We start from the raw sequence: 24,548 nt of genomic DNA on the forward strand, positions 1-24,548 counted from the left end.
TCTAATAGCCAATCTCTCCTTAACTAGTCGATAACTAAGGTACGACCGTTGGTTATTTCCCTAATCAATAGACAACCCTAGATACGATCATAGGATTTAATTAATTGACAGCCTGAAAAACCAGAGAGACCCAAATCTTAATCAACACATATGATGATTCATTTAAATTAGATTGTTTATTCTCACAACACAACTCTCTGCTATGTTATTTGTCATAAACATTAAAATCTTCATACGATGAATCCTTTAATTGACAATAGATTAAGTTGATAATTAAATAGTGGCCAATTACCTAATTAACAAACATAATCATGAAACTAATTCAGAGAATAAACAAATACCCAAAAAGTAATAAAACAATTAAAGCATAAGAAAGATCTCACAGTAGTGATGAATCAAAGCTTCATTATCCTTCAACCAGAAAAATAGGTTTAGCTCTTCATAGAGATAAGAGAAAAATTAGATCTAGGGTTTCTTTCTTTTTCTCCAATCCAAAATCCCCCTTTTTCACAATAGATTCCTCCTTTAAATACTCTCTCTCTCTTCTCTTTTAGAGTTCTATTTAAAATAAAATACTAATATCTGAAATATTAAATTCGTAATTACAAAAATAACCAAAAATACAAAACACGTTAAACTAAAAACTGCAGGTCCGTAGTTGACAGCACGCGCCCACGCCTTATCAACAAAGTTCTTCTGACGCTCATAATTTCTCCAAGAGAACAATCATCATTAAATATCATCTTGTAGCTTAATTTTATCACCAATCAATAGAATTGCACCTACAAAAGTAAAACACAAGTAAATCACTATTATTAAGTGCAAAACATCGATATTAAGGGAAGTAAACAATGCAAAACTAGTGCTTAAATTGCACTCTAACAAGCTACCAGGAGTATTTTGGGCTTACCGGAGAACTCACAAAACTGCCACAGGGGAAACCCCGTTCGCTTTAGCTTTTGGTCATGAGGCGATAGTCCCAGCAGAAATGGGAGTGGGGACACATCGGACAGAATACTTCAACGAAGAGCAAAACGATGAGCAGATCTGCTTGAGCCTAGACCTGCTGGAGGAGAAAAGGGAAGGGGCCTCGCAGAAAGTGGCCCAATGTCATCAAAGAGTCATGTGTTACTACAACAAGAACGTACGCGTGAGGCAGTTCTGAACAGGTGATTGGGTACTCAGGAAGGTAAACCAAAATACTAGAGATCCTAACCATGGCGCTTTTGGCCCAAAATGGAAAGGCCCCTATAGGGTAATACGAGCAACTGGACCAGGAGCTTACAAGCTGGCTTACCTAGATGGACGAGACATGAAGAGGTCGTGAAACGCTGAGCACTTGAAGAAGTACTTCCAGTAAGCAAAGTGCTCTACTAAATCTTCATTTTGATAAGTTATTTCCGTTAAATGCATGATGACTTGTTGCACATGCATATATTCCGCATTTCTGTAACACACGTAAGTTTCAATAAAGATGAATTCAGCATGAAATCCCCCTGTTAACAAGTCCATTAAATTCTACTAAGGCAAACAAGTGTCTATTCCTGCTCAATCAACAAAAGACCAGTAGGCAATTTCACGAAATTCTACTAAGGCAAACAAGTGCTTATTCCTGCTCGGTCAACAAAAGACCAGCAGGTAATTTTACGAAAATCTACTAAGGCAAACAAGTGCCTAATCCTGCTCGGTCAACAAAAGACCAGCAGGCAATTTCACAAAATTCTACTAAGGCAAACAAGTGCGTATTCCTGCTCGGTCAACAAAAGACTAGTAGGTAATTTTATGGAAATCTACTAAGGCAAACAAGTGCCTAATCCTGCTCGGTCAACAAAAGACCAACAGGCAATTTCACGAAATTCTACTAAGGCAAACAAGTGTCTATTCCTGCTCGGTCAACAAAAGACCAGCAGGCAATTTTACGGAAATCTACTAAGGCAAATAAGTGCCTAATCATGCTCGGTCAACAAAAGATCAGTAGGCAGTTTTACGAAATTCTACTAAGGCAAACAAGTGCCTATTCCTGCTCAGTCAACGAAAGACAAGCATGCAATTTTACGGAAATCTGTTAAGGCAAGTAAGTGTTTATTCCTGCTCGGTCGCCGAAAGGACCAGCAGGTAATTTTACGAAATTTTTATTAAGGCAAGTGCCTATTCCGGCTCGGTCGTCTAATGGGCCAGCAGTTAAATCTACTAATTTTACTAAGGCAGGCAAGTGCCAGTTCCTGGTTAGTCCACTAAAGAACCAACAGGCAAAATCAAACAAAATTGTAAAGGAGATTTGTAGAAACTACCCATAAGCAAAACCAAGACAAGAAGGCCAGTAGAAAATCAGCCAAGAATTTATAAGCGTTCAAACGTTTGTAAATAAATGAAAGTTCAGAATTTATACAAAAATAAGTCTAAAGGTTATGAGGATCAGCAGCCTCAACAGTTGAAGGATCAGCAATCTCTGGAAGAGGAGGATTACCAACATCAGGGGGAGGAGGCACTGACCCTTGACCAATTTCAGGAGCACGATCTCCTGCTTCCTCTACCTGCACCCCTCCTAAGGGAGCCTCCGTCTGGTCTTGGTCATCCTGCTCCTTACTCCCCTGGTCGGCCTCGGCCATATACCTCTACACTCCAGTTTCAAGCTTGCTCATGTTAAGCTCTGGATATTCTTCCTTAAGCACAGACATAATGCACTTATAGCAGAAAGCAACCCCAGAGTCATACTCTGCATCCAGCCGATCATCCACATCAGCAGATTTGCCTTTCGTCTCGGCCAACTGCTCACTCACAGATTTGATTTCTCCCTCAAGAGCCGTCTTCAAGGTATCCCGCTTACTCTGAGTGGCCTGGAGATCAGACTTCAGATCACCCAACTCACTCTCAAGCTTGACGAAGGTGGACTCAGCTATGGCCACTTTCTCCTCCAGGTCTATGATTTGCTTGTGCAGATCGAGCAGTTTTTCCTTTGAGCGGCTGGCAGACTAATCTTTTTTCTTCAAGTCCTGGTTATCGGCTTGAAGCCTCCTCTCATGGCGAAGGGACTTGTTCTTGTAGCATGAAACCAAGGTGGCCAGCTTAAAGGAGACTCTTTGAACGGAGCCAGCCAACTCGACAAGGTTCATACTCTCGATATCCTTCACCATCTTGGGCCCCACCAATTTGTCATAATCCCTCTGGTACGGGCTCAGGTAGTCACCTTGTTCCCGAGATGGAATAGGAGAGGATTGGTCCCCGGACTGAATGCTGACCTCAGGACTCTTATCACTCACCTTCTCCCCACCATTTTTCCGAGGTGGAGGAGGGGGCAGAGCAGGAACAGAAGCCTTGGGTGGACAAACATTGGTTTTCTTTGAAGGAGGGGGATTGCTGGAGCTGCTTGGAGCCCAACCACGCTTCCTGGTCATAGCACTGAGGATCTTGTTATCCGTTTCGGCAGCTACGTCCACTAAACGCAATCCGACCAGATTTGTTGATGACAGGAGGTCTTGGCAGGTAGACGCGTTCACTAAAGCAGTTTCTACCTGGAGCAAGGGTCTGTCTTCAAGCTCCTTAATCAAACCCCACGATTCTAAAAGAGCAAACAAGGTTAAAGAACCCAATAAGTAACGATTGGAGAAAGAAAATAAGCAAAAAATAAACAACCTGGGATGACAAAGCGCGTAGGAAGGTAAATATCACCACCAAGCGAGCGGGCTGCTGGACACTAATTTCCTCCAGCAAAGAAGAATTTGTTCTTCCAATTCTTACAAGAGGAAGGAAAGCCGGTGATTGGCTTCCTCTTTGCAGAGCTCGACATGAAGTAATACCACCCTGCTTCCTTTGGGCTACTCCTGAGCTGATACAAATGCTTCACTTCAACAAGGGAGGGTTCCTCTGATCCACACCTCTCCCATAACACATACATAGCGGAGAGGACCCTCCACCCATTTGGGTGTAGCTAACCTGGAGCCAGGTGCATACCACCCAATATCTTAGCAAAATAACGTTGAAGGGGCAACCGAGCTCCTAGTTTGAAACTCTGTAAATGCATTGTCACATACCCTCTCGGAGGCCGACTAGGAACGTCATCTTTTCCAGGGATTACAAGGAGAATTTCTTCAGGTATGTTATAAAGGGTTCTAAGCTTGAGCAGATCAGTTGGGGTGGTGGCACAAGCTATATAGTCAATAGGATAAGAATCTGCCTCCATCCTATGGCCAAGGTTTCTCTTCGTAGGGGGTCTGCTCGGCTCAGAACTGCTCCCCTCACCGTCACCCACTTCTTCAGGGACCCCTACCCCACCAGAACTATGGTTCTCATCGAAGCCTGACGCGGGTCCACCTCGGTTTCTTACAAGCTCTAATTCGGTTTCTTAAAATTGGATCCTATCATTCACATATCATTGACATGAGCAATATGAATTTGATTTTTTATTGAATAATTTGATATATTTCTTGAATCAATTTGGAGATTCTACAACTTGTCAGAGATCAGTTTCTCCAACATTCCTTTCGGCGCCAAAAGATAACCAAGCGGTTGAATAAGAATTGATATATACAACATAAATACAAGAGTTGTTTTGTCTTTTTACAATAGGAATAATATTTAATGCTCGTTAAAACTTGCTGATGAGAAAGTAAATTCCTCAGAAATTAAATGTTTCAGCCAACCAAGGAAGCATCTTTTCATGGACCAACTCAGGCCTGTCGTCATGGGGGCAATGTCCTACTCCTTCCAATACAATTAACTTCACATTTGAGAGTTTAGAAGGCAGAGATGAGAAGTATTTACCAACAGGTCCATCGAGGGGTGTGAATGGATCCTGATCACCCCATAAAACTAGTACAGGTATAGAGATTGATGGCATCAATTGAACTGGGTTCGGCCCTGGTGGGCCTGTTACAATCGAAACAAATGCATCAAGTGCCCCTTCCTCATTGGCGGGCTCTAGTATGATCTGCAGTTTTGAGGTCGATTCATGAATTATGAGAAGCCATTTTTGTAACGGGTTAAAATGGCGTATAAGTGGAGAATATTAATACCTCAACCAGTGTTTCATCCACAGATTCCTTATTTGCATAAATGGACAGTAAAATATTCCTCAGTGTTTCCCTACAGCACCAAGATATGCACATCATAGAGTTTTTTTTTTTAAATTTTGACTCTAGTGTCTTGGGATAATGAACAATGGACTGAATAGAGAGAAGAGAAAATACCTTTGTTTCACACGCTCAAATATAGCAGAAGCAATTGGCCTTTGCTTCAACAAAAAATCAATGAACCAAAGCAATGGTAACAATAGCTTGATTCTCCAATCATCAACAATTGCCTTGTTGTTCATGCCACCAGCACAATTCAACAGAACAAGCCCTCGAACAAGGGTTTGACTAGATTCTTATGGTAGAAAATATAGCAGGTTTATCGTAAATATAATCATTCAATCAGAGCATTATAACCTCCTACTCCTAGGCTTCCCCACTCCTAACCTTTGTCTTTTTGCTCATCACAGCGACCCCCACCACTGCCTTAATTTTTCTCCTTTTTCTTTTCTTCTCTCTCAGTTCAAAATGCAAACCAGATTTTTGAAAGATGATTTAAATACAGAGATTGACTATACAGTACAGTTTTAGTTCTAGTATTGTTTACTTCAACAACTTTCCATCTGTTTTTAATATCTAGTTTTTCTTTTTTCTTTTGAGCTCCAAATTTCATTCTTGACCTTTAACCCATTTGGTATGATGAGTATTGCATTATAGAAATATACTATAATGCAATACTCATCAATGAGACTTATACGTTGTCGTTTCAGTAATCCGGTTTTGATTCGCATCAAAACTTTGAGATGATCTCGCCACTTTGTGCTTTTTATTTGAAATCACGAGCAAATAAATTAAGCTGTCGGTTTCGAATTTTCTATCCCAAAGGCGAACAAATTGGCAAGCGCAGCTTAATGGGGGTATCATATTCAAATCCAAAATGAGTTAAATTCTGTTTTGAGTTCGATGTCCAATTAGTGTTTATGTCAAAAAAACATCAATTTTTTTTTGCTGTTAGCACAAAGCAATAATTGACTGATGTAAACTAAAGATAAAATGTAGCAAAACATTTTAATTATTTTTACTTTTAACAAATAGTGTAGAACCTTTGTATGCGTGCGCCAGGTGGTTCTGTTGCATGCACAATGGTCCATCACTAAATCATCTTTCTAGAAGACAAGTTATTATTTTAATTTTTAAAACGAGGTTCATTTAAAAAAGGTCAATACTCAATAATACATCACCACGATGAGTGCAACTACAAGATTACATGGGATCAAATACATTATTTAAGACAAAGTATAAGACTCAAGTCTTAATTAAGCAATGGCTAATAATAAAAATATATAATACATTCTTTACGTATTTTTTAAAACTAAAAGAAGAATAAATGGCTTCATATTAAATCTAATACGGAGTTGGTGGGCATTTTCGACTATATTTTCTACCTTTCCTCTCCAAAACAAAAACAGCACACACTTTCAAAGGGAAAAACAGAAAAAAAAAAAAACAATGGCACCAAAAGAGAGAACAATTAGTGGCAACAGGAAAAACATTGACAACAGGAACAACAATAAGAAAGAGGTGCATTACAGAGGAGTTAGAAAGAGGCCTTGGGGCCGATACGCTGCCGAGATAAGAGACCCCGGGAAGAAGAGCCGCGTGTGGCTTGGCACCTCCGATACCGCTGAGGAAGCCGCCAGGGCTTACGACGCCGCGGCGCGTGAGTTTCGCGGCTCGAAGGCCCAAACGAGCTTCCCTTTACCTAGCGAAATCGTGGCCATCAACAAGAATAGCAACAACCAGCAGAGCCCGAGCCAGAGCAGTACCGCGGAGTCCTCGTCCAGCCCTCCGCCGATGGAGCCCAACGTAGAGCGTGAGGTCACGCGCCACGTGGGTTGTTTTGGCAGTGGAAGCGGACTGGTGGGTCGGTTTCCGTTTATGTATCAGCAGCCGGGAGTGGTGGCGTTGGGAGGTGGGTGCGTAACCGGGGCGTCTATAATGCAATACTCATCATACCATACCACGTATCCATACCAAAAAAAAAATATAGTCGAAAATGCCCAGAACGCAATTTGAATTGAACTCACAATAAAGGAGCTACGTTTTTATGCACCCAATAATTAACCCGCTACACAATTCACAACAAGAAAGAGCAATCTTATCTCGCTAACCTGTGCCAGTGAGGAATGGAGGCACCAAAGCCATGGACAAGGAGTAGAGGAGGAGTAGAGGAGGAGAATTGGGATGTGAATTTGGAGTTGAAGAAACCAAGTAATTGATGGAGTGCTGACCCTTCCATTTCCACATTTTGCAACTCTCCCTTATCTCATTAACCTCCAATTCCAGTGCAGCAGAAGCAGAATCCCCTCCACTGCTACTGTTAGTATAACTGATGGTAACATTTTGTCTGTTCTTCTTCTCCTTATTCCTCTGCTGGAACTGCAACTGAAACTGCCAACTCTTATTGCTCAATAGGGGCAAGCGCAGGCCTTTTACATCTCCATTTCCATTTCCAATCCTAAGTGTTGTTATTGGAATAATGAAAGAGGGAGCCCGAGCCCTTACCATCCACACGCTCTTTCTTTTCTTGCTTTTTCAATTGAATATTTTCTGTGGCCTGGCTTGGCCTGCTCCTCCCCTGCTTCCACCTCTATGAGACTACTATGACTCCAAAACTTTTTATATAATTATTTATCGGGCTTATTCCACTATTATATGAAAATTTTACTGATATTCCTCAAAAATCAAGATGATAATACTTCGTCTGAAACGAATATCAGGTGCTTTACTAAAATACTCCGGGTGATTGGTATTTCCGTCCAATAATTTTTGCAAACTCATCCCATTTTTTTAAAAATAATTATAAAACATACATGCTATGCTTAAAAATTTTCAAACAAAGAAGAACTTTGTAGAAATAATTAACTCAATTTATTTTAGTTTACTTTCTCCTGATTTAGATTATTTTATTATATTTGGTTACAAAGATTGCTTTGTCATAAATTTAAATTGATTATTTTACCCTTATAAGGTAAAACTATTAAGAATTTACTTTAACTTTAATATTTTTCTAATTTTGTACCAAACTCATTGTTTCTAATACTATTTTATTAGTATGAGTTTTAATCTTTCATTAAACTAAAATAGTATCTTTAGGGCATGATACTCGTGTAAATTATTGGGATGTCAATTTTATGTAATTTAAACATAAAAGTAAAGAAAATAACAATTAAATTTTATTTAAAAATATTAGATTATAAGCTAGATACATAAATTATTAGATACAATAACTCATGTTTATAATGGTAATTTAGTCGCTATATATCATAATAATAAAATACTAAAATAAAACTTGTATTAAAGTTTATGATTAAAGATGGTCAAAAAGCCCAAGAAAAAAAATCAATAGAAGGATTTAACTGATTAACTATACAAAATTTTTATTAATTTGTATTTTTTTAAAAAAATATTGTGAATTCATTGCAATTAGTTTCTAGAAGTAGGGTGGATTTACAAAAATAGTGGGGTGCAAATACCCTTACCCAAATACTCCATAAAAAGTGAAAATTATTACCTTTTTTGATGTACTTCTCTTGAATTTTTTATTTCGAAGGATAAAGTTTAATTCATTCCCAAATAAAATGATAATCTCTAATTTGCTCTCAATGTAAACCTCAATTTATTCTTCATTTCCGTCCAAAAGATGAGGGGCAAATAAGGAATGTGTTGATGGTTTTTTTGTTTTAATCTTCTTAACAATATATGGGGTAACTTGATATTTTTATACTTTTAGGTGATAAATTAAAGATTTTCATTTTAAATTGGGGGCAAATTAAAATCTATCCTATTTCTAAAGGCACCACGTGATTTGGCAAAATAACTATAAAGATATTTTGTTTTTAGAAAATGTCACACATGTCTCTTTTGAGATACACAAACTCTTTTTTAGCTAAAAGATTGGGATTTGTGTGATTATTTCTGAACCAAATGGTTTGTGTTTTAAAAAAAATGATTATGTGACTGTTTTGCCTAACCAAGAGGGTCATTATTCAAACACCAATCACATTTTTGTTTTAAAACACCCTTTCATTTATTCTTTAAGCTTCTTTTTTTTTTTCCCCAAAAAATGATGAATAGATATTGAAAATTTTGTTTTCATTTTTTTATTGAAAAAAATGAAAAACACCAAATATTACTGCTTCCTTGTCCATACTGTTTCGTCCTATATTACCTTAATTTTATATCGTTTTCTCTATTTCTATTTTTATAGTCCAATTCTGAAAATACACTATTAGACACATTTTTAAATTGAAAAACACCAAACATAGTGCATCATTTTCATTATAAGCATTAACACCAGACGTACACATTCTCCAAATGGGACTAAAAATGGTGACTCCTTCAGAAATGAAGTTGTACAATTAGTTTGAATTGAGTCGATACAGAGACGTCTCCATTGCGTCATCTATTCAACTGTCTTGTGCAACCTTATTCTGTACAAGTAGGATTCCACATTGGCCAAGTACTGTATATGCATAGTTGCTGGTTTATTAACCCCAAAACACCCTCCACTTAATTCAAGGTCTTAAAGAGAAGTCCAATCTTAGAGGTTCATTAACATTTTAAAGGTAAGTTTTATCTTGTAACAGTCACACAAAATTTATAATCAACTAGGGCGGAAATTTTGAAAATACTATGATTAGCACAAGCATTTCAACAATAAAGGATGTAATAAAAGCTCATTAAGTTTAAACTTGAAAGCAAAATTAGGGCAAGGTCATTTCTTTAAAAAGAATAAGGCAAGATAATGCACGGCATGAAATACCTGTGACCAAGCCTCAAAAGATTCCTCAAGCCCAGTATTTTGCTTGCCCTCGGCATAATTACACTTGGCTTCCCAAACAAATAATTGCTGGAGCTGGGACAATGGAAGTATTCAATTTAACTACATAAATATCAGCCGGAGCATAATTACACTTGGGTCCCTAACGAATAAGCTCGGACAATTTAACTGTACATAGATGTGCGGGGTTTTGGTGGCAAGTAAAAAGACGTGCCACTATCAGTTGAGGAGTGCATAAGAGGATTACATCTATCAAATACTATCCGGCCCCCTCGGCCAATTCTTCCATGAAATTTGTGAGTTCGTGCTATAGTGCCATTCCTCGTAGAAGAATCTGACGGCGGAACAATACCTGCAGCGTCCAATTTTTCTGGCACAAGGGGTTTTGTGAACAACAAAACTGGCTCAAGAGGATCCTGAAACCCCACAGTTACATTTTCAAAATGATGCACTGCTGATATTCAGAAATAAAATAAAATAATGATAAAACATTTTGGAAAGTTTACTTAAATCATTTTTCTTTCCAGCCACAGATAGGTCAATAAGTCAAATATATGAGGAAAAATACTAAAGAAACTGACAGAGGGCAGGCAGAATTAACTACAAAACCACCAGATTTATCGTGTTTTTGTATTGTTAATTAATTGTTTTCAATTAACACAGTAACCCGGCTCGGGTGTTAACTCTGTTTCTGTTGAATATTTCTGTTTAAAAATCAGCACTCGCATGTAAGTAGTATGGCAGCAGCAAAATATCATGTGTAATAATTAGGCTATATTAGTTCTGGGTCCAGGAATCGAGATAATCAGATTAGGTGCAAAAGCTATATGTACCAATTTATGTAGCCATGCATAATATATTCATTTTTTACTTGCAAATTCTTCCTTTTCACAACTTTAGGTACAACTTTTCCTTTCCTTTTGAAGGCCCACTCCACTGGCATAGAGAGTAAAAAGAGTTTCTTATAAATAATTTTAGGAGGATGCTTCTGCCACGACAAGTAATACCATAAACAGATGATTTCACCACATTTCAAGAAAGCATTTAACTTATGCCTCATTTTCATTCTAGCAATTTGCTTGCCATTGGCTGATTGGAAAAAGTGCATTTAAGTGATAGATTACTGTCAACCTATAGCACGAATAGGGGTTAAACAAAGTAAATCCCTACCTTTACATGTCAAATAACAGATTTTCATAATATCAAATATCAAAACTCATGTCTAGTAAAGGATTCCCCAATGCTGGCTCTCAAAATTGCTTTTGTTTCATGGATGAGATGATCGTTTTTGTGGATATTCTGCTCAACTTGGATTATGACTTGGGTCAGATCCCAACTTGCTGCAAAGCTCACCTGACTAAATCTTAGTTGATTTGCTTTTCCAAACTAAATCCAAGCAAGTAAGTACAAGAGATAAAAGCAAAAGTTCAAGCATCTCATTTGAGCCTGTCACTAACAAATGGCCAACGAGTAATGTCTAGCTATGACTGAGCAACAGAATCAATAAACAGACAGACAAAAAATAATAATCAAGTCATCTGTCAAATGCTAGTCCATGAAAATCATATATATATATAGGAGGCTGTTCCAATCCGGGAGTCCCAGATTGGAACAGCACTCTATTAATTTTTTTGGTTTGGCTGCACATGGTGGGCTCCACCAAGGCCACCAGCCTCCCTCCCGGACATTGTTCCAATCTGGGATTCCGGATTGGAACAGCACTCTATATATATATATATATATATATATATATATATATATATATATATATATATATATATATATATATATATATATATATATATATATATATATGTATGTATATGTATATGTATATGTATATGTATGATCCTTCATTTCTCAATCAACCACCAAATTGATGTCAACAAAGCCATGAGGATTGTCTCACAAGTCTTTCAATTTCCCTCTCTTTAGGCCAGAGACCAGTAAACCATTTGAAATATGGATGTGCAGGTATGGTGTATACATTATACTAAAGTGAAGGCTGGATCAATAAGAAATTCAAAATGTTTCATCACATTTGGGGCTTGATGATGCCAAAAAAAGACCATACCAACTATGATGAACAGTAAAATGTGAACAAGAACAAGCATACATTTAAGAAAGCAGAGAAGCATCATTAAAATAAATTATTCTTCTTACTATTCTATGTTGTTGGAAAATGGACCAAAATAAAAAAGAAACCATATATGGTTAACGTCACAACAAGAGTACTTGTGCATTTGTACATCATAAGATATTGGGAAGACATCAGCAGAGAAGTGCAAATTTTTTTTTTTTTTTTGAGGAAAGGAACAGAGAAGTGCAAGTCAAAAAGGAGAAAAAATGAAAACAGAGAGATCAAAAGGAATGCAATCTAATTAATCGTTTAAGGAGACTACTATGCTACATTTAGCCATTGGTTGAATAGGCAGCTTGTTTTCTAGTACAACTTTAAATTTTCCAAGATTTAGAATTTTCCTACTGAAGAAAACTAATTTCTCAAGCTGCTATTACCATCTTCATCCCAACGGTAAGCAGCTCCATACTAAGGAAAGAGTGAAATAAGTGTGCTTTACTTATAGAAGCCCATTCCTGTCCAGAGTGATTAGTAAGTTGTTTCACCATGATCCCCATTATGGTGACTGAAAAAAGAAAAATAAAAGAAGAAAATATTTGCCGAACACAATAGTAGCACCTAAGAAGTCCTACTTAAGAGGCTTCATACCCTGCACAAATCGGAAAGTTTTTTAAAATTTTCATGTTTCAAATGAAGATTGTCCATTAAAAAATTACACACATAATGTATGTAAAGCAATTAAAACAAAAAAAAAACAAGGATAACCCAGAAACAATCCAACCATTAATAACATAAAACTTTTGTAATTCTGGTAAAGTGAATGAGAAGCAGAACATACATTTCACGTAATAATGAAGATACATCTTTTAATCAGTCTTTGCTCTTAATTTATTATCGTACTTCCTTCCAATAACAATTCATAATGCAGGTAGGTATCATGAAAAATTATATCATACATTTCTCTTATCAATGGGGTCGGTTGCTATTGAACATTATTCATAAACAAAGAGCCAAATATGCTTTAAAGCTACTTAAAAATATGCCATCAGGCACTGACGCAGACACTCAACAACAAAAAACAGACTTATTATATTTGTTGCACAAAAGTAAAAAAGCAAATACTCTTACTCAAGTATTATATTTGTTGCGCAAATAAGAAAGAAGATAACAATTTTAAATTAATCAACAGGTTGAATCTTATCGTAATACACACTATCAGCTATGAATTAGCATACCTTAGAAGTCCTGAACTCATTCACCGCCATTCGAAGAGAATCATCCGATAGAATCAACCGTGACAATGCTCCAGTGCTTAACCTGCCACATTTATTAAAGATCACCATATGAGAAAAATTTTAAATTAAAAAAATATTGGAAACCTAAACGCCAATCAAACACATTACATATAGCAATTTCTCCTTTTAAAGTTCAATTATCACTTGATATAGTATTAAGCTTAATGCAATACCCCAAGAATTTTGCTGCTTCTGAGACAGATCCCTCGACTGCGAAAATTAGATCAAGCAGAGCTTGCATTCCCTCTAGTTAACTCAAAAAAAAAAAAATCATTACTATGACTTAAATTTTAATAGAAAACAAAAGACGAAGCAAGAGTGAATAGAGTAATACCAAAGCAAATTTAGGATTGTTAGGTCTGATTTGTGGACCAACTTCTGAACTTCTAATAGTAGACTTAGGAGGAAGGATTTGAAGAAGTTGTGGCGGCGGAGAATACGCATCAAGATTCACACTGCTCCTCACTTTAAGGGCCAAAAGAGTGCGACAAAGTTGACGCGCGATTCTTGTGCTGCGATCGGTCTTCGGCGGCATACGCTATGACGCCGGTCGGCACGTGCTTGAGACGTACGTCTGATTCGCGCTTGTTACGGTGCTGACCGCCTGGTCCGGACTATTTGTACGCGTCCATTTCGCATTCGTGAAACAGGTCATCGTCCGTCAATTCTAAGTAATCTTCTTCTTCGAAGAAGAAGATGAAGAACAATTGTCATTGGTGCTGTAAATTGCAAGACAAGAACAATGGCTGATAATTCCCGCAATGCTTGTACGATGGAAAGTTTATATTTTTCCTTCCGAGTTGGGGAATCCGAAGTAGGAATTGAGCGGCCAACGCCATCATCAATTTCAATTTCCATCATCACTTACATTTTGGGTACTATTTATTTTGTGAAGAGGATTTTAATGGTTTTTGGAAGTGCAATTCCATTCCTGAGGCAGTCCACTTTAATGTTTTTCCGCCTTTGAAGTGTGAGTGCTGCGGGGTGAAAAAATGTGGGATCCATTTTGTTTGCTTCCCAGACTCTGCGAATTCAATGGAATTCAATGGAAGATCCAAGCACATGTTTTAACTATAACGAAGAAGACTGAGATTTTCATAAATGTATTTTTATTGCTTTCCTTTTTCTAATCACTATTAATAATAGGAGAAAATGTCGGTTCTTGGAACAAAACATTCATGTAACAACTTTCGAGGGATCTGGTGCATGTAACACAAATTCACACTAGAGTATTGAACTTTACCTTATTAGATAAAGAGTACATTGTATGAAAAGCATATGATGTATATTGTAAAATTAAAATTATTGGCCTTTGTTGGCTGAAAGGTGAATTCAAACACCTTGGCCAGCAAACGACAACGTTTCCAGCATTGTTCAGTGCTTCAAGTAGCTCACGTGAGAAGCACAACCAGCTCTTAGTTCAAAACGGCAACATATGAGATCGTTTTGAATACACTCAACTTAAGTGAGATCACGAATCTTTCACGTGATCGTTAGCTGAAGCTGAGTTCGTTAAATAACAGACTCATAGCACACGTGTCAAGGAGCTGTATGATCTGGGTTGTTGAAGCTGTTGTAAGACTGGTATATAAGCTGCAGCCTTCTGGTTTTGGAGGCATCGAGTGTAATAGAGATTGAGGGAACTCTGAGAGGAAGTGTTTTACTTGTTCTTATTCTTAGAATCTCTGTAACAAACTTCTTGAATCATTCAATAAAGCTGCCTAAGGAATTCACTCGTGGATGTAAGCCGTTGATGGCTGAACCACGTTAAAGCTTGTGCTTTGTTTTAGTGTGATTGGTTTTCTTGCTGGTTTCTTGGTTTCTGTGTTTGTAATTAATCTTTTCATTACGAGCTTTGTTGGGTTTAGTTGATTCTCTGAAATTGATCTAAACTGAAACTGCATCTTGATTAATCTTGGCTGAGAATCTTGGGAGGATCTGGTTCTTCATCAAATCAAAGCCAAGAACTAGATTCAACAATTGGTATCAGAGCTTGGTTCTTAACCAAGATTTAGGTATGGCTACTCAGAAGGTCGATTTGGAGAAGTTTAATGGCAGAAACGACTTCAACATGTGGAAGGTTAAAATCGAGGCTCTCTTGGTCACTCAAGGTCTTGGTGATGCACTTGAAGCTTCAACCAAGATAGAAGGGAAGGGAGTATCATCTTCAAAGACTCCAGAGCAGATGGCTGAAATTGACAAGCAGGCAAAAGGTACCATAATCCTTAGCCTTGCTGATTCTGTAATCAGAGAAGTTGCTAAAGAGACATCTGTTACTGGTTTGATGGAGAAATTGGAAAGCCTGTACATGAAGAAATCCCTGGCTAACAGGCTGTACATCAAGAAAAGGATGTTCACTCTAAAGATGACAGAAGGCTCATCACTAGATAAGCACATTGATGAATTCAATCAAGTGTGTGATACACTTGCAACAATTGATGAAGCTTTAGATGATGAGGGAAAAGCTTTGCTGCTGGTTAGCTCTCTTCCAGGGTCTTACAAGAATTTTGTTGATGCACTCATGTATGGGAGACAAACTTTCTCACTGGATGAAGTTAAGTCAGCTCTAAACACAAGGGAACTGCAAGAAAAGAGACAAAATCTTGATCAAGAAACTAGGGAAGGGTTAACTGCAAAGGGTCAGCATTACAAGAACACAGAAAAGAAAAAGAAGCAAGGAAAGGCCAAAGACAAGAACAAGACTCTTAAGTGCTTCCAGTGCCATAAAGAAGGTCACTTTAAGAGAGATTGTCCAGAAAGGAAGAACAAACAGTATAAAGAGCAAAGAAGTGAAAATGGTGATGCAGCAGTAGTTGAAGAAGAAGCTTATAAGTCAGCTGGAGTCCTAATTGCCTCTGATGTTGATCAGGAAGGTAAGTGGGTGCTTGACTCAGGGTGTTCTTTTCATATGTGCCCTTTTAAACATCATTTCTCTGAGTATCAAGAATATGATGGTGGTAAGGTGATGATGAGGAATAATGCAATCTGTAGAGTTATAGGGATTGGGGTTATTAAACTGAAGTTGCATGATAACTCAATTCTTGAACTCAAACAAGTGAGGCATGTACTTGATTTAAAAAGGAATTTGATCTCACTGGGGATGTTGGATCAGATAGGTTGTATTGTTAAGGTCCAGCAGGGTATAATGAGTGTTGTAAAGGGGTCATTGGTTCTGTTGAAAGGAATCAGGAAGAATGGTCTCTATGTGTTAGAAGGGACAACTATGACAGGGATGGTGTTAGTGTCATCTAGCTCTAGTGTTGACAAAACTAGGCTATGGCACTTAAGACTTAGACATATGAGTCTGAGAGGCCTTAAAGAGTTGTCAAAACAGGGGTTGTTAGGTAGTGATACAATTGGTGAGATGGTGTTTTGTGAAGATTGTGTCCTAGGGAAATCTACAAGAACCAGTTTCAAGTCATCAGTTCACACTACTAGAAGCATTTTGGATTACATACACTCAGACTTGTGGGGACCTGCACAAGTAGTATCATTGGGAGGTGCAAGATATTTTTTGTCTATAATTGATGACTTTTCAAGAAGAGTCTGGATATATATGCTCAAGAGTAAAGAACAGGTGTTTGAAAAATTCAAGAACTGGAAGGTTTTGGTTGAAAAACAGACTGGAAAAACAGTGAAGAAGTTGAGGACTGATAATGGATTAGAGTTTTGCAACTAGGTGTTTGATGAATTTTGTGCAAAGAAAGGTATTGCAAGGCATAAAACTGTAAGAATGACACCTCAGCAGAATGGCTTAGTTGAGAGGATGAATAGGACTCTCATGGATAAGGTGAGGTGCATGATGATTCAAGCCATGCTACCTAAGAATTTGTGGGCTGAGATTCTCAACACAGCTTGCTACCTGGTAAATTTGAGCCCCTCCACTGCCATTGAATTCAAGACACCTTTTGAGCTCTGGTATGGTAAACAAGCCAGTTATAAAGACCTTAAGGTGTTTGGTTGTCTGGCTTATGCTCTCATAAGCCAAGGAAAACTAGCACCCAGAGCACAGAAATGTGTGTTCATTGGGTATCCAGAGGGAACCAAAGGTTACAAACTTTGGTGTACTGATCGCTCTCCACCCAAGTGCATAGTAAGCAGAGATGTCAAGTTCAATGAGGAAGCAGCAGTGGAGAGTATTCAAAGAAACAGTGTTAGAGCTTATCAAGTTCATGATGAACATTTTGAGGTGGAGACACCTGGCAATCTGAATCAGAATGATGATACAGAATCAACTGAAAGTGTTAATGATATTGGAAGACATGAGTCACTTCAAGAAGCTGGATCAACTCAATCACAAGTAATGGATTATCAGCTGACAAGAGATAGATAGAAGAGACAAAGCAAAGCACCTAAGAGGTATGGCTATGCTGATCTGATTGCTTTTGCATTACATTCTGCTCATGAGATAAATGCTGAAGAACCACAGAATTTCAAAGAGGCCACTAACTGTCAGTATGCAAAAGAATGGAATAAATCTATGGATGAAGAAATGACCTCACTGTACAAGAATTGTACCTGGGAACTGGTTAAAAGACCGAAGAATAGGAGGATTGTTGGTTGCAAGTGGATATACAGAAACAAAGAGGGTATGACTGCAGCTGAACCAAGGAGGTTTAAGACTAGGTTAGTTGCAAAAGGGTACACTCAGATGGAGGGTGTTGATTTTAAGGAAGTTTTCTCCCCTGTAGTAAGGCATGCTTCCATAAGAGTTCTGATGGCTATAACAGCAACATAGAATCTGGAGCTGGAACAGCTTGATGTTAAAACTACTTTTTTGCATGGAAATCTTCAGGAAGAAATTTTCATGAGTCAACCAGAAGGATATGAAGCTCCTGACAGAAGAGATTATGTATGCTTGCTTAAGAAATCCTTCTATGGCCTGAAGCAATCTCCCAGACAATGGTACCTCAAATTTGATGAGTTTATGACCACTCATGGATTTCAGAGGTGCAATTATGTTTGCTATGTCTACTTTAAACAGCTAAGTCATAAGAAACATATCTATCTACTGCTATATGTAGATGATATGTTGATTGCTTATGAAGAAAGGTCTGAAATAGATGCTCTAAAGACATTACTTGGCACTACTTTTAACATGAAGGATTAGGAAGTGCTAATAGGATATTGGGAGTTGATATAAGAAGAAACAAAAGTGAAGGGCTAGTATTTTTGTCTCAAGAGAAATACTTGAAGAAAATACTGAAAAATTTTGATATGAAGGATTCTAAACTTGTACAAGGCCCCTTAGCAGCACACTTCAAGCTTTGCAATATATATTGTCCAAAGTCTGAAGAAGAAAGACTTGAGATGGCCAATATTCCATATGCAAAGGCAGTAGGATGCCTTATGTATGCCATGGTGCTAACTAGGCCTGACATCTCACATGTTGTGAGTGTTGTCAGCAGATACATGGCATCTCCAGGCAAAGAACACTGGAAAGGGGTGAAATGGATACTAAGGTATCTAAAGGGTACTTTGAATGTTGGTATGGTATATGGAAAGAACTCTGGAACAGAAGAAGGGTTGTGGGGCTGTGTAGATTCTGACTATGCAGGAGATCTAGACAGAAGAAGATCACTCACAGGATACTTGTTTATGTTGAATGGCTGCCTGATAAATTGGAAGGCAAACTTGCAGCATGTAGTGGCACTTTCCACAACAGAAGTAGAATTTACAACTGCCACTGAAGCTGCAAAGGAGGCCATTTGGCTTAAGGGCTTAATCACTGAGCTCGGTTTAAAACAATAGTCTGTACCAATTTTCTGTGATAGCTCCAGTGCATTGCATTTGTGTAAGAATCCAGCTCACCATGAAAAGACCAAACATATTGATATCAAACTTCACTTCATCAGAAATGAAGTCTCCAGGGGAGTTATCAAGATGGTTAAAATACATACTGATGACAATCCCTCTGACATGCTCACGAAGGTGGTTCTTGCAACTAAGTTCAAGAAATGTTTGGACTTAGTTGGTATCTGCAAAACCTGATATGAATCAGTTGGTGAATGTACCAGTTGTAGGGTGTTTGATTCAAGGTGGAGTATTGTTGGCTGAAAGGTGAATTCAAACACCTTGGCTAGCAAACGACAACGTTTCCAGCATTGTTCAGTGCTTCAAGTAGCTCACGTGAGAAGCACAACCAACTCTTAGTTCAAAACGGCAACATATGAGATTGTTTTGAATACACTCAACTTAATTGAGATCACGAGTCTTTCGCGTGATCGTTAGCTGAAGCTGAGTTCGTTAAATAACAGACTCATAGCACACGTGTCAAGGAACTGTATGATCTGGGTTGTTGAAGCTGTTACAAGACTGGTATATAAGCTGCAGCCTTTTGGTTTTGGAGGCATCGAGCGTAATAGAGATTGAGGGAACTCTGAGAGGAAGTGTTTTACTTGTTCTTGTTCTTAGAATCTCTGTAACAAACTTCTTGAATCATTCAATAAAGCTGCCTAAGGAATTCACTCGTGGATGTAAGCCATTGATGGCTGAACCACGTTAAAGCTTGTGCTTTGTTTTAGTGTGATTGGTTTTCTTGCTGGTTTCTTGGTTTTTGTGTTTGTAATTAATCTTTTTGTTACGAGCTTTGTTGGGTTTAGTTGATTCTCTGAAATTTATCTAAACTGAAACTGCATCTTGATTAATCTTGGCTGAGAATCTTGGGAGGATCTGGTTCTTCATCAAAACAAAGCCAAGAACCAGATTCAACAGCCTTCTTTCCTGCTTTTCGCACACAAGCCATGACTATTTTGTTATTGAGCTTTGCAACCCAAAACACATCTACTTAGTTAGGAGAGCACGTAACTTATAAACCAGGACGCGCAACAAGTTCTTATTGGTGGAGCTATGTTGTGGGCCCATATCTCTATCAATGAAAATATGTCACTCACCCCGTTGGCGCACTGTATCAACTCTCATGTACATAACACAATCACATTTGAAAATTTTCTACTTTCTTAAATCTAAATTGTTGTATATGGGAAAGTTTCATCATGTGGAAGCAAAAGCCATAATGAGGGAACAGTTAAAACACCATCAAATCTTATATATTTTAAGAAATATATTTGTATACTGATTTAAAAAAAAAAAAAGAACAGGATTGACTCAACTCATTTGTGTTGTGAATCCATTTGCTTAAACATGTATGCACTTTTTCAAGTATCTATAACAATTCCATTATCGGAATGGTGCATTTGATTCCATAGTTAACATGGTATCGTCATATGGCTAGAATTTACATTTAAAAAACTGACCTGTAAGGAAAGGATTAAAGATGCCCGTGAACTTATATTTCTATTGAGATTATTTTATTTTTTCCATGTGAAAAATTGAATCCTATTAACATGAGCAACGCAAATTACTAAATCACCGTTCTCTATTCTTTAGATTGCTGTATCTTTTTCATGTAAAAAATTGAATCCTTTCATTCACATATCATTAACATGAGCAATATAGACTGTGCTGAATTTGGCTTTTTGAAGCAAGTTAGACTTTTTATTGAATAATTTGGTACATTTCTTGAATCAATTTGGAGCTTCTGTAACACGTCAGAGATTAGTATCTCCTACATTCCTTTCGGTGCCAAAAGATATTCAAGCAGTTGAATAAGAATTTATATATACAACGTAAATACTAGAATTGTTTGTCATTTTACAATAGGAATGATATATAATGCTTATCAAAACTTGTTGATAAGAAAGTAAATTCCTCAGCAATCAGATGTTTCAGCCAACCAATTAAGGAAGCAGCTTTACCAACAGGTCCAGCGACGGGTGTGAATGGATCCTCATCACGCCATAAAACTAGTACAGGTATAGAGATTGATGGCATCAATTGCACTGGGTTCAGCCCTGATGGGCCTGTCACGATCAAAACAAATGCATCAAGTGCCCCTTCATCAGTGGTGGCTTCTCGTATGATCTGTATTTTTGATGTCAATTCATGAATTATGAGTGGCCATTTCTGTAAGAAATTTAAATGGCACATAAGTGCAGAATATTAATGCCTACTAGCGTTTCATCCACAGATTCATTATTTGCATAGACAGTAAATTGCTCCTCAGTCTTTACTAGCAGCACCAATATGTACACATCATAGTGTTTTTTAGTTTTGACTCTAGTGTTTTCGGATAATGAACAATGGACTGAATACAGACGAGAAAATTCGCATGTTATATAACACAATTAAAATAAAATATCATTTGTCATACATTTTATTCATTAAAAACACAGTAAAAAAAATTTCAAAAATTCAGTGGCGGCAAACGTCCTCTCTGGAATCTTTGTGGGCTACACGTACGTGGTGTCTTCACTAAGTGTTGAATCTTTAGCTTCAAAGGAAAGAAACAAAAAAAAAAAAGGATAGGGATATTTCCATCCCATTATTTTTGTAAATTCACACCACTTTACAACATAATTATAATGAATTCACAATATTTTAAAAAATACAAATTAATAAAAATTTTGTATAGTTAATCAATTAAATCCTTCTATTGCCTTTCTTCTTAGATTTCTTTGACTCTATTTGATCATAAACTCTTATATAAATTTTATTTTTCTATTTTATTATTATGATATAAAACGAACAAATTGCCTAACAAACATGAGTTATTGTATCTAATAATATATGTATTTAATTATGTGAACTAATATTTTTAAATGAAATCTAATTATTATTTTCGCTACCTTACAAATAAATGATATAAATTTGACAAGCTAATAATTTACATGAGTATCGTGCCATAAAGACATCATGTTTGTTTAATTAATGTTTTATAATCATACTAATAAAGTAGTATTAAAAATAATGAATTTGGTATAAAATTTGAAAACATTGAAGTTAAAGAATTAGTTTTACCTTATAAGGATAAAATAATCAATTTAGACTTATGTCAAAGCAATCTTTATGATCAAACATAATAAAAAAAATTTAAGTCACAAAAAGTAAATTAAGATAGATTTGTTAATTTGTTCTCCAAAGTTCTTTTTTATTTAATTTTTAAAAAAATAATGTGTACTTTTTGAAATTATTTTTTAAAAATGGGGTGGATTTAGAGATATCATTAGCCAACAAAAATTTTAGTAAGGATTAATTTGATAATTGCCCAAAAAAGAATGCATATTTGCTGGTGGTGGTAGGGAAGCCTTTTTCCATTCTAAAATTACATGTAAGAATCTATTATAAAAAATTGATCAGTTCTTCACTCCACTAAAATTTATCTGGGAATGAGGTGAAAAACATGGGCCAAATAAAATTATTAACATATAAAAAAATTTAAATTATTAAAAACAATAACTAAAAAATACATATTTGTTAAAGAATTTTGGAATTATTTTCTTTTGAGTAATGATACTATAATTCAAAAGACGCTTTTTGAATTACATCAGATTTTTTATTCAAAACGAACAAAGGGATTATATTTTACAATTTAGGAAATAACTATATTTAATAGAGATAATTTTGGGATATAGCATTTACTTTCTATTGAGACATTTTCATAAATTAGATAAAAGTTACAAAATTTTACTTTAAAAAAATTAGACTTCACACGTTTAACAAATAACCCGAAGGAATATGAATAAGAATTATTAAAACAAAAATGATAAATAACGATAATTTTAAAATTAAATGCAATTAATGGAGAGATGATGACTGATAAGAAAAATTGGGGGGCAAAAATTAAAATATCAACCTACTACTAATGGTTGATAGTCATGACCCACTCAATTTGAGAATTAAAAGGACAAAAGCCATGTGTTGAAAACTATGGTGTTCATGGGGAAATTTCAGCTAAAAGTCTAAAAAGCAGTGAAATTATCGTGCAGTGCACGGTGCTTGGACAATGAGATGAAATTGAAAAATTATAACGAAAACTTCAAGGAAGAGTGCCAATAGTCTTACTCATAACGCCGTGTCTAACTCATAACATAGAGTAGGAGTTCTACGGAAGAGTGCCAAAAGTCTTAACCCTTGAATATTCCACGAATCATTGTCCAGGAAGCTTGGAAAATGAGATATCAGGTCAATATATGCTGCGGAGTCACGCTCATTTTGGCTTTGTAATTGTTTTCATTTGATCACAATCCCTCTCTAATCAATTCAACTGCTTCTGTTGATTATGGCTTCTTTTTCTCGAAACAACAAGAAGTATGTTGTTTTTGTTAGTTTCAGAGGAGAAGAACACCCGCGATAACTTTACTAGCCATCTCTATTCAGCCCTGTCGCGACAAAATATCCAAACTTTCATTGATGACCAACTTAACAGAGGAGATGAAATTTCAGAGTCACTTGTGATAGCGATTAAAGCATCAGCCATTTCAGTTATCATTTTCTCTGAAGACTACGCTTCTTCCAGATGGTGTCTTGATGAACTTGCGGAGATCCTCGAGTGCAAGAAAGAGCATGCACAGATTGTGTTACCGGTTTTCTATCGCGTTGATCCATCAGACGCGTTGATTCATTTTATATTGTGTAATTCAGTGATTTAATAGCAGCATGCACATTTTGTGGTCAGCACAAAAGTATTTCTCCCGGTCTCCAGTAAACAGTGCAATACGGAATCGGCGTAGTGTATATTTTGCAAGTGGACGATTAATTGAAAGGTTCAAGTTAACTCACCACAAAAACAAGCTCAGACTAGCGCGCCACCACAGCTCAGAAATCACATCACGCTTTATATTTTAATATACAAATGTTAGTCTTCTTCGTAACAGTTGAATGCAATTATATTTCCAAAAACCATTGAAATCCTCCTCACTGAAAAAATAGCACCCCAAAAGTAAGTGATCTGATTCTACGTAAGCAAGGCGCTTCAGAAATCCTTCATACCATCCCAAAGTTGAAAGATTGCACACATAAACTATTAAGTTACACATACCTTCATACCATCCAAAGTTGTTCAATGCTGCTATTAGGCATTTCAAGAAACACAAGCTTCTCTGCACTAATGTTTGAAGGCAATGACTTCAATGGATATCCATTGAAGTTCCAAGCAGATGTTTCAACTGTTACGAAGAAGACTAAGATTTTCAAGAATTTAATTTAATTTTTTTCTCTTTTGCTAATCACTATTAATAATAAGAGAAAAAGCCAAGATCACAAATTCACACTAGAGTATTTTCATGAATGTAAGAAAACATGCATGTAATAATTTTCGAGGGACGTGGTGCATGTAAAATTACTGGCCTTCTTTTCCTGCAGATTTAATCTACTTGGCGTGTTATTTTTTTTTTCCTTTTTTTTTTTGAATGCTAGTGTTTCATTCATGATATTTCTGAATTTTTATCCATGATTTTTTAACTTTATTTTTATTGATTCAT

The 24,548-nt window shown here is 36.7% G+C and overlaps 3 protein-coding genes across 3 annotated transcripts; 1 reads left to right on the top strand and 2 right to left on the bottom strand.

The window, feature by feature from the left end:
* Window positions 1–2,399: 2,399 nt before the first annotated feature.
* Window positions 2,400–4,180, bottom strand: LOC127900751 (uncharacterized). Its single transcript, XM_052435953.1, has 4 exons — window positions 3,934–4,180; window positions 3,054–3,559; window positions 2,703–2,837; window positions 2,400–2,615 (listed from the first exon to the last, which is right to left on the bottom strand). Exons 1-4 carry the CDS (start codon window positions 4,178–4,180, stop codon window positions 2,400–2,402), a joined length of 1,104 nt encoding a protein of 367 aa, XP_052291913.1.
* Window positions 4,181–4,495: 315 nt separating this feature from the next.
* Window positions 4,496–5,398, bottom strand: LOC127900890 (pheophytinase, chloroplastic-like). The gene is made up of 3 exons (XM_052436242.1): window positions 5,187–5,398; window positions 5,013–5,082; window positions 4,496–4,927 (listed from the first exon to the last, which is right to left on the bottom strand). The coding sequence occupies exons 1-3, from the start codon at window positions 5,309–5,311 to the stop codon at window positions 4,616–4,618; spliced, it is 507 nt and encodes a 168-aa protein (XP_052292202.1). The 5' UTR covers window positions 5,312–5,398; the 3' UTR covers window positions 4,496–4,615.
* Window positions 5,399–6,438: 1,040 nt separating this feature from the next.
* LOC127900889 (ethylene-responsive transcription factor 4-like) lies at window positions 6,439–7,100 on the top strand. The gene has a single exon (XM_052436239.1). The coding sequence runs from the start codon at window positions 6,519–6,521 to the stop codon at window positions 7,083–7,085; it is 567 nt and encodes a 188-aa protein (XP_052292199.1). The 5' UTR covers window positions 6,439–6,518; the 3' UTR covers window positions 7,086–7,100.
* The last annotated feature ends 17,448 nt before the right edge of the window (window positions 7,101–24,548 follow it).

The sequence above is a fragment of the Citrus sinensis genome, chromosome 3 (assembly GCF_022201045.2).
Source record: "Citrus sinensis cultivar Valencia sweet orange chromosome 3, DVS_A1.0, whole genome shotgun sequence".
Lineage (NCBI taxonomy): Eukaryota > Viridiplantae > Streptophyta > Magnoliopsida > Sapindales > Rutaceae > Citrus > Citrus sinensis.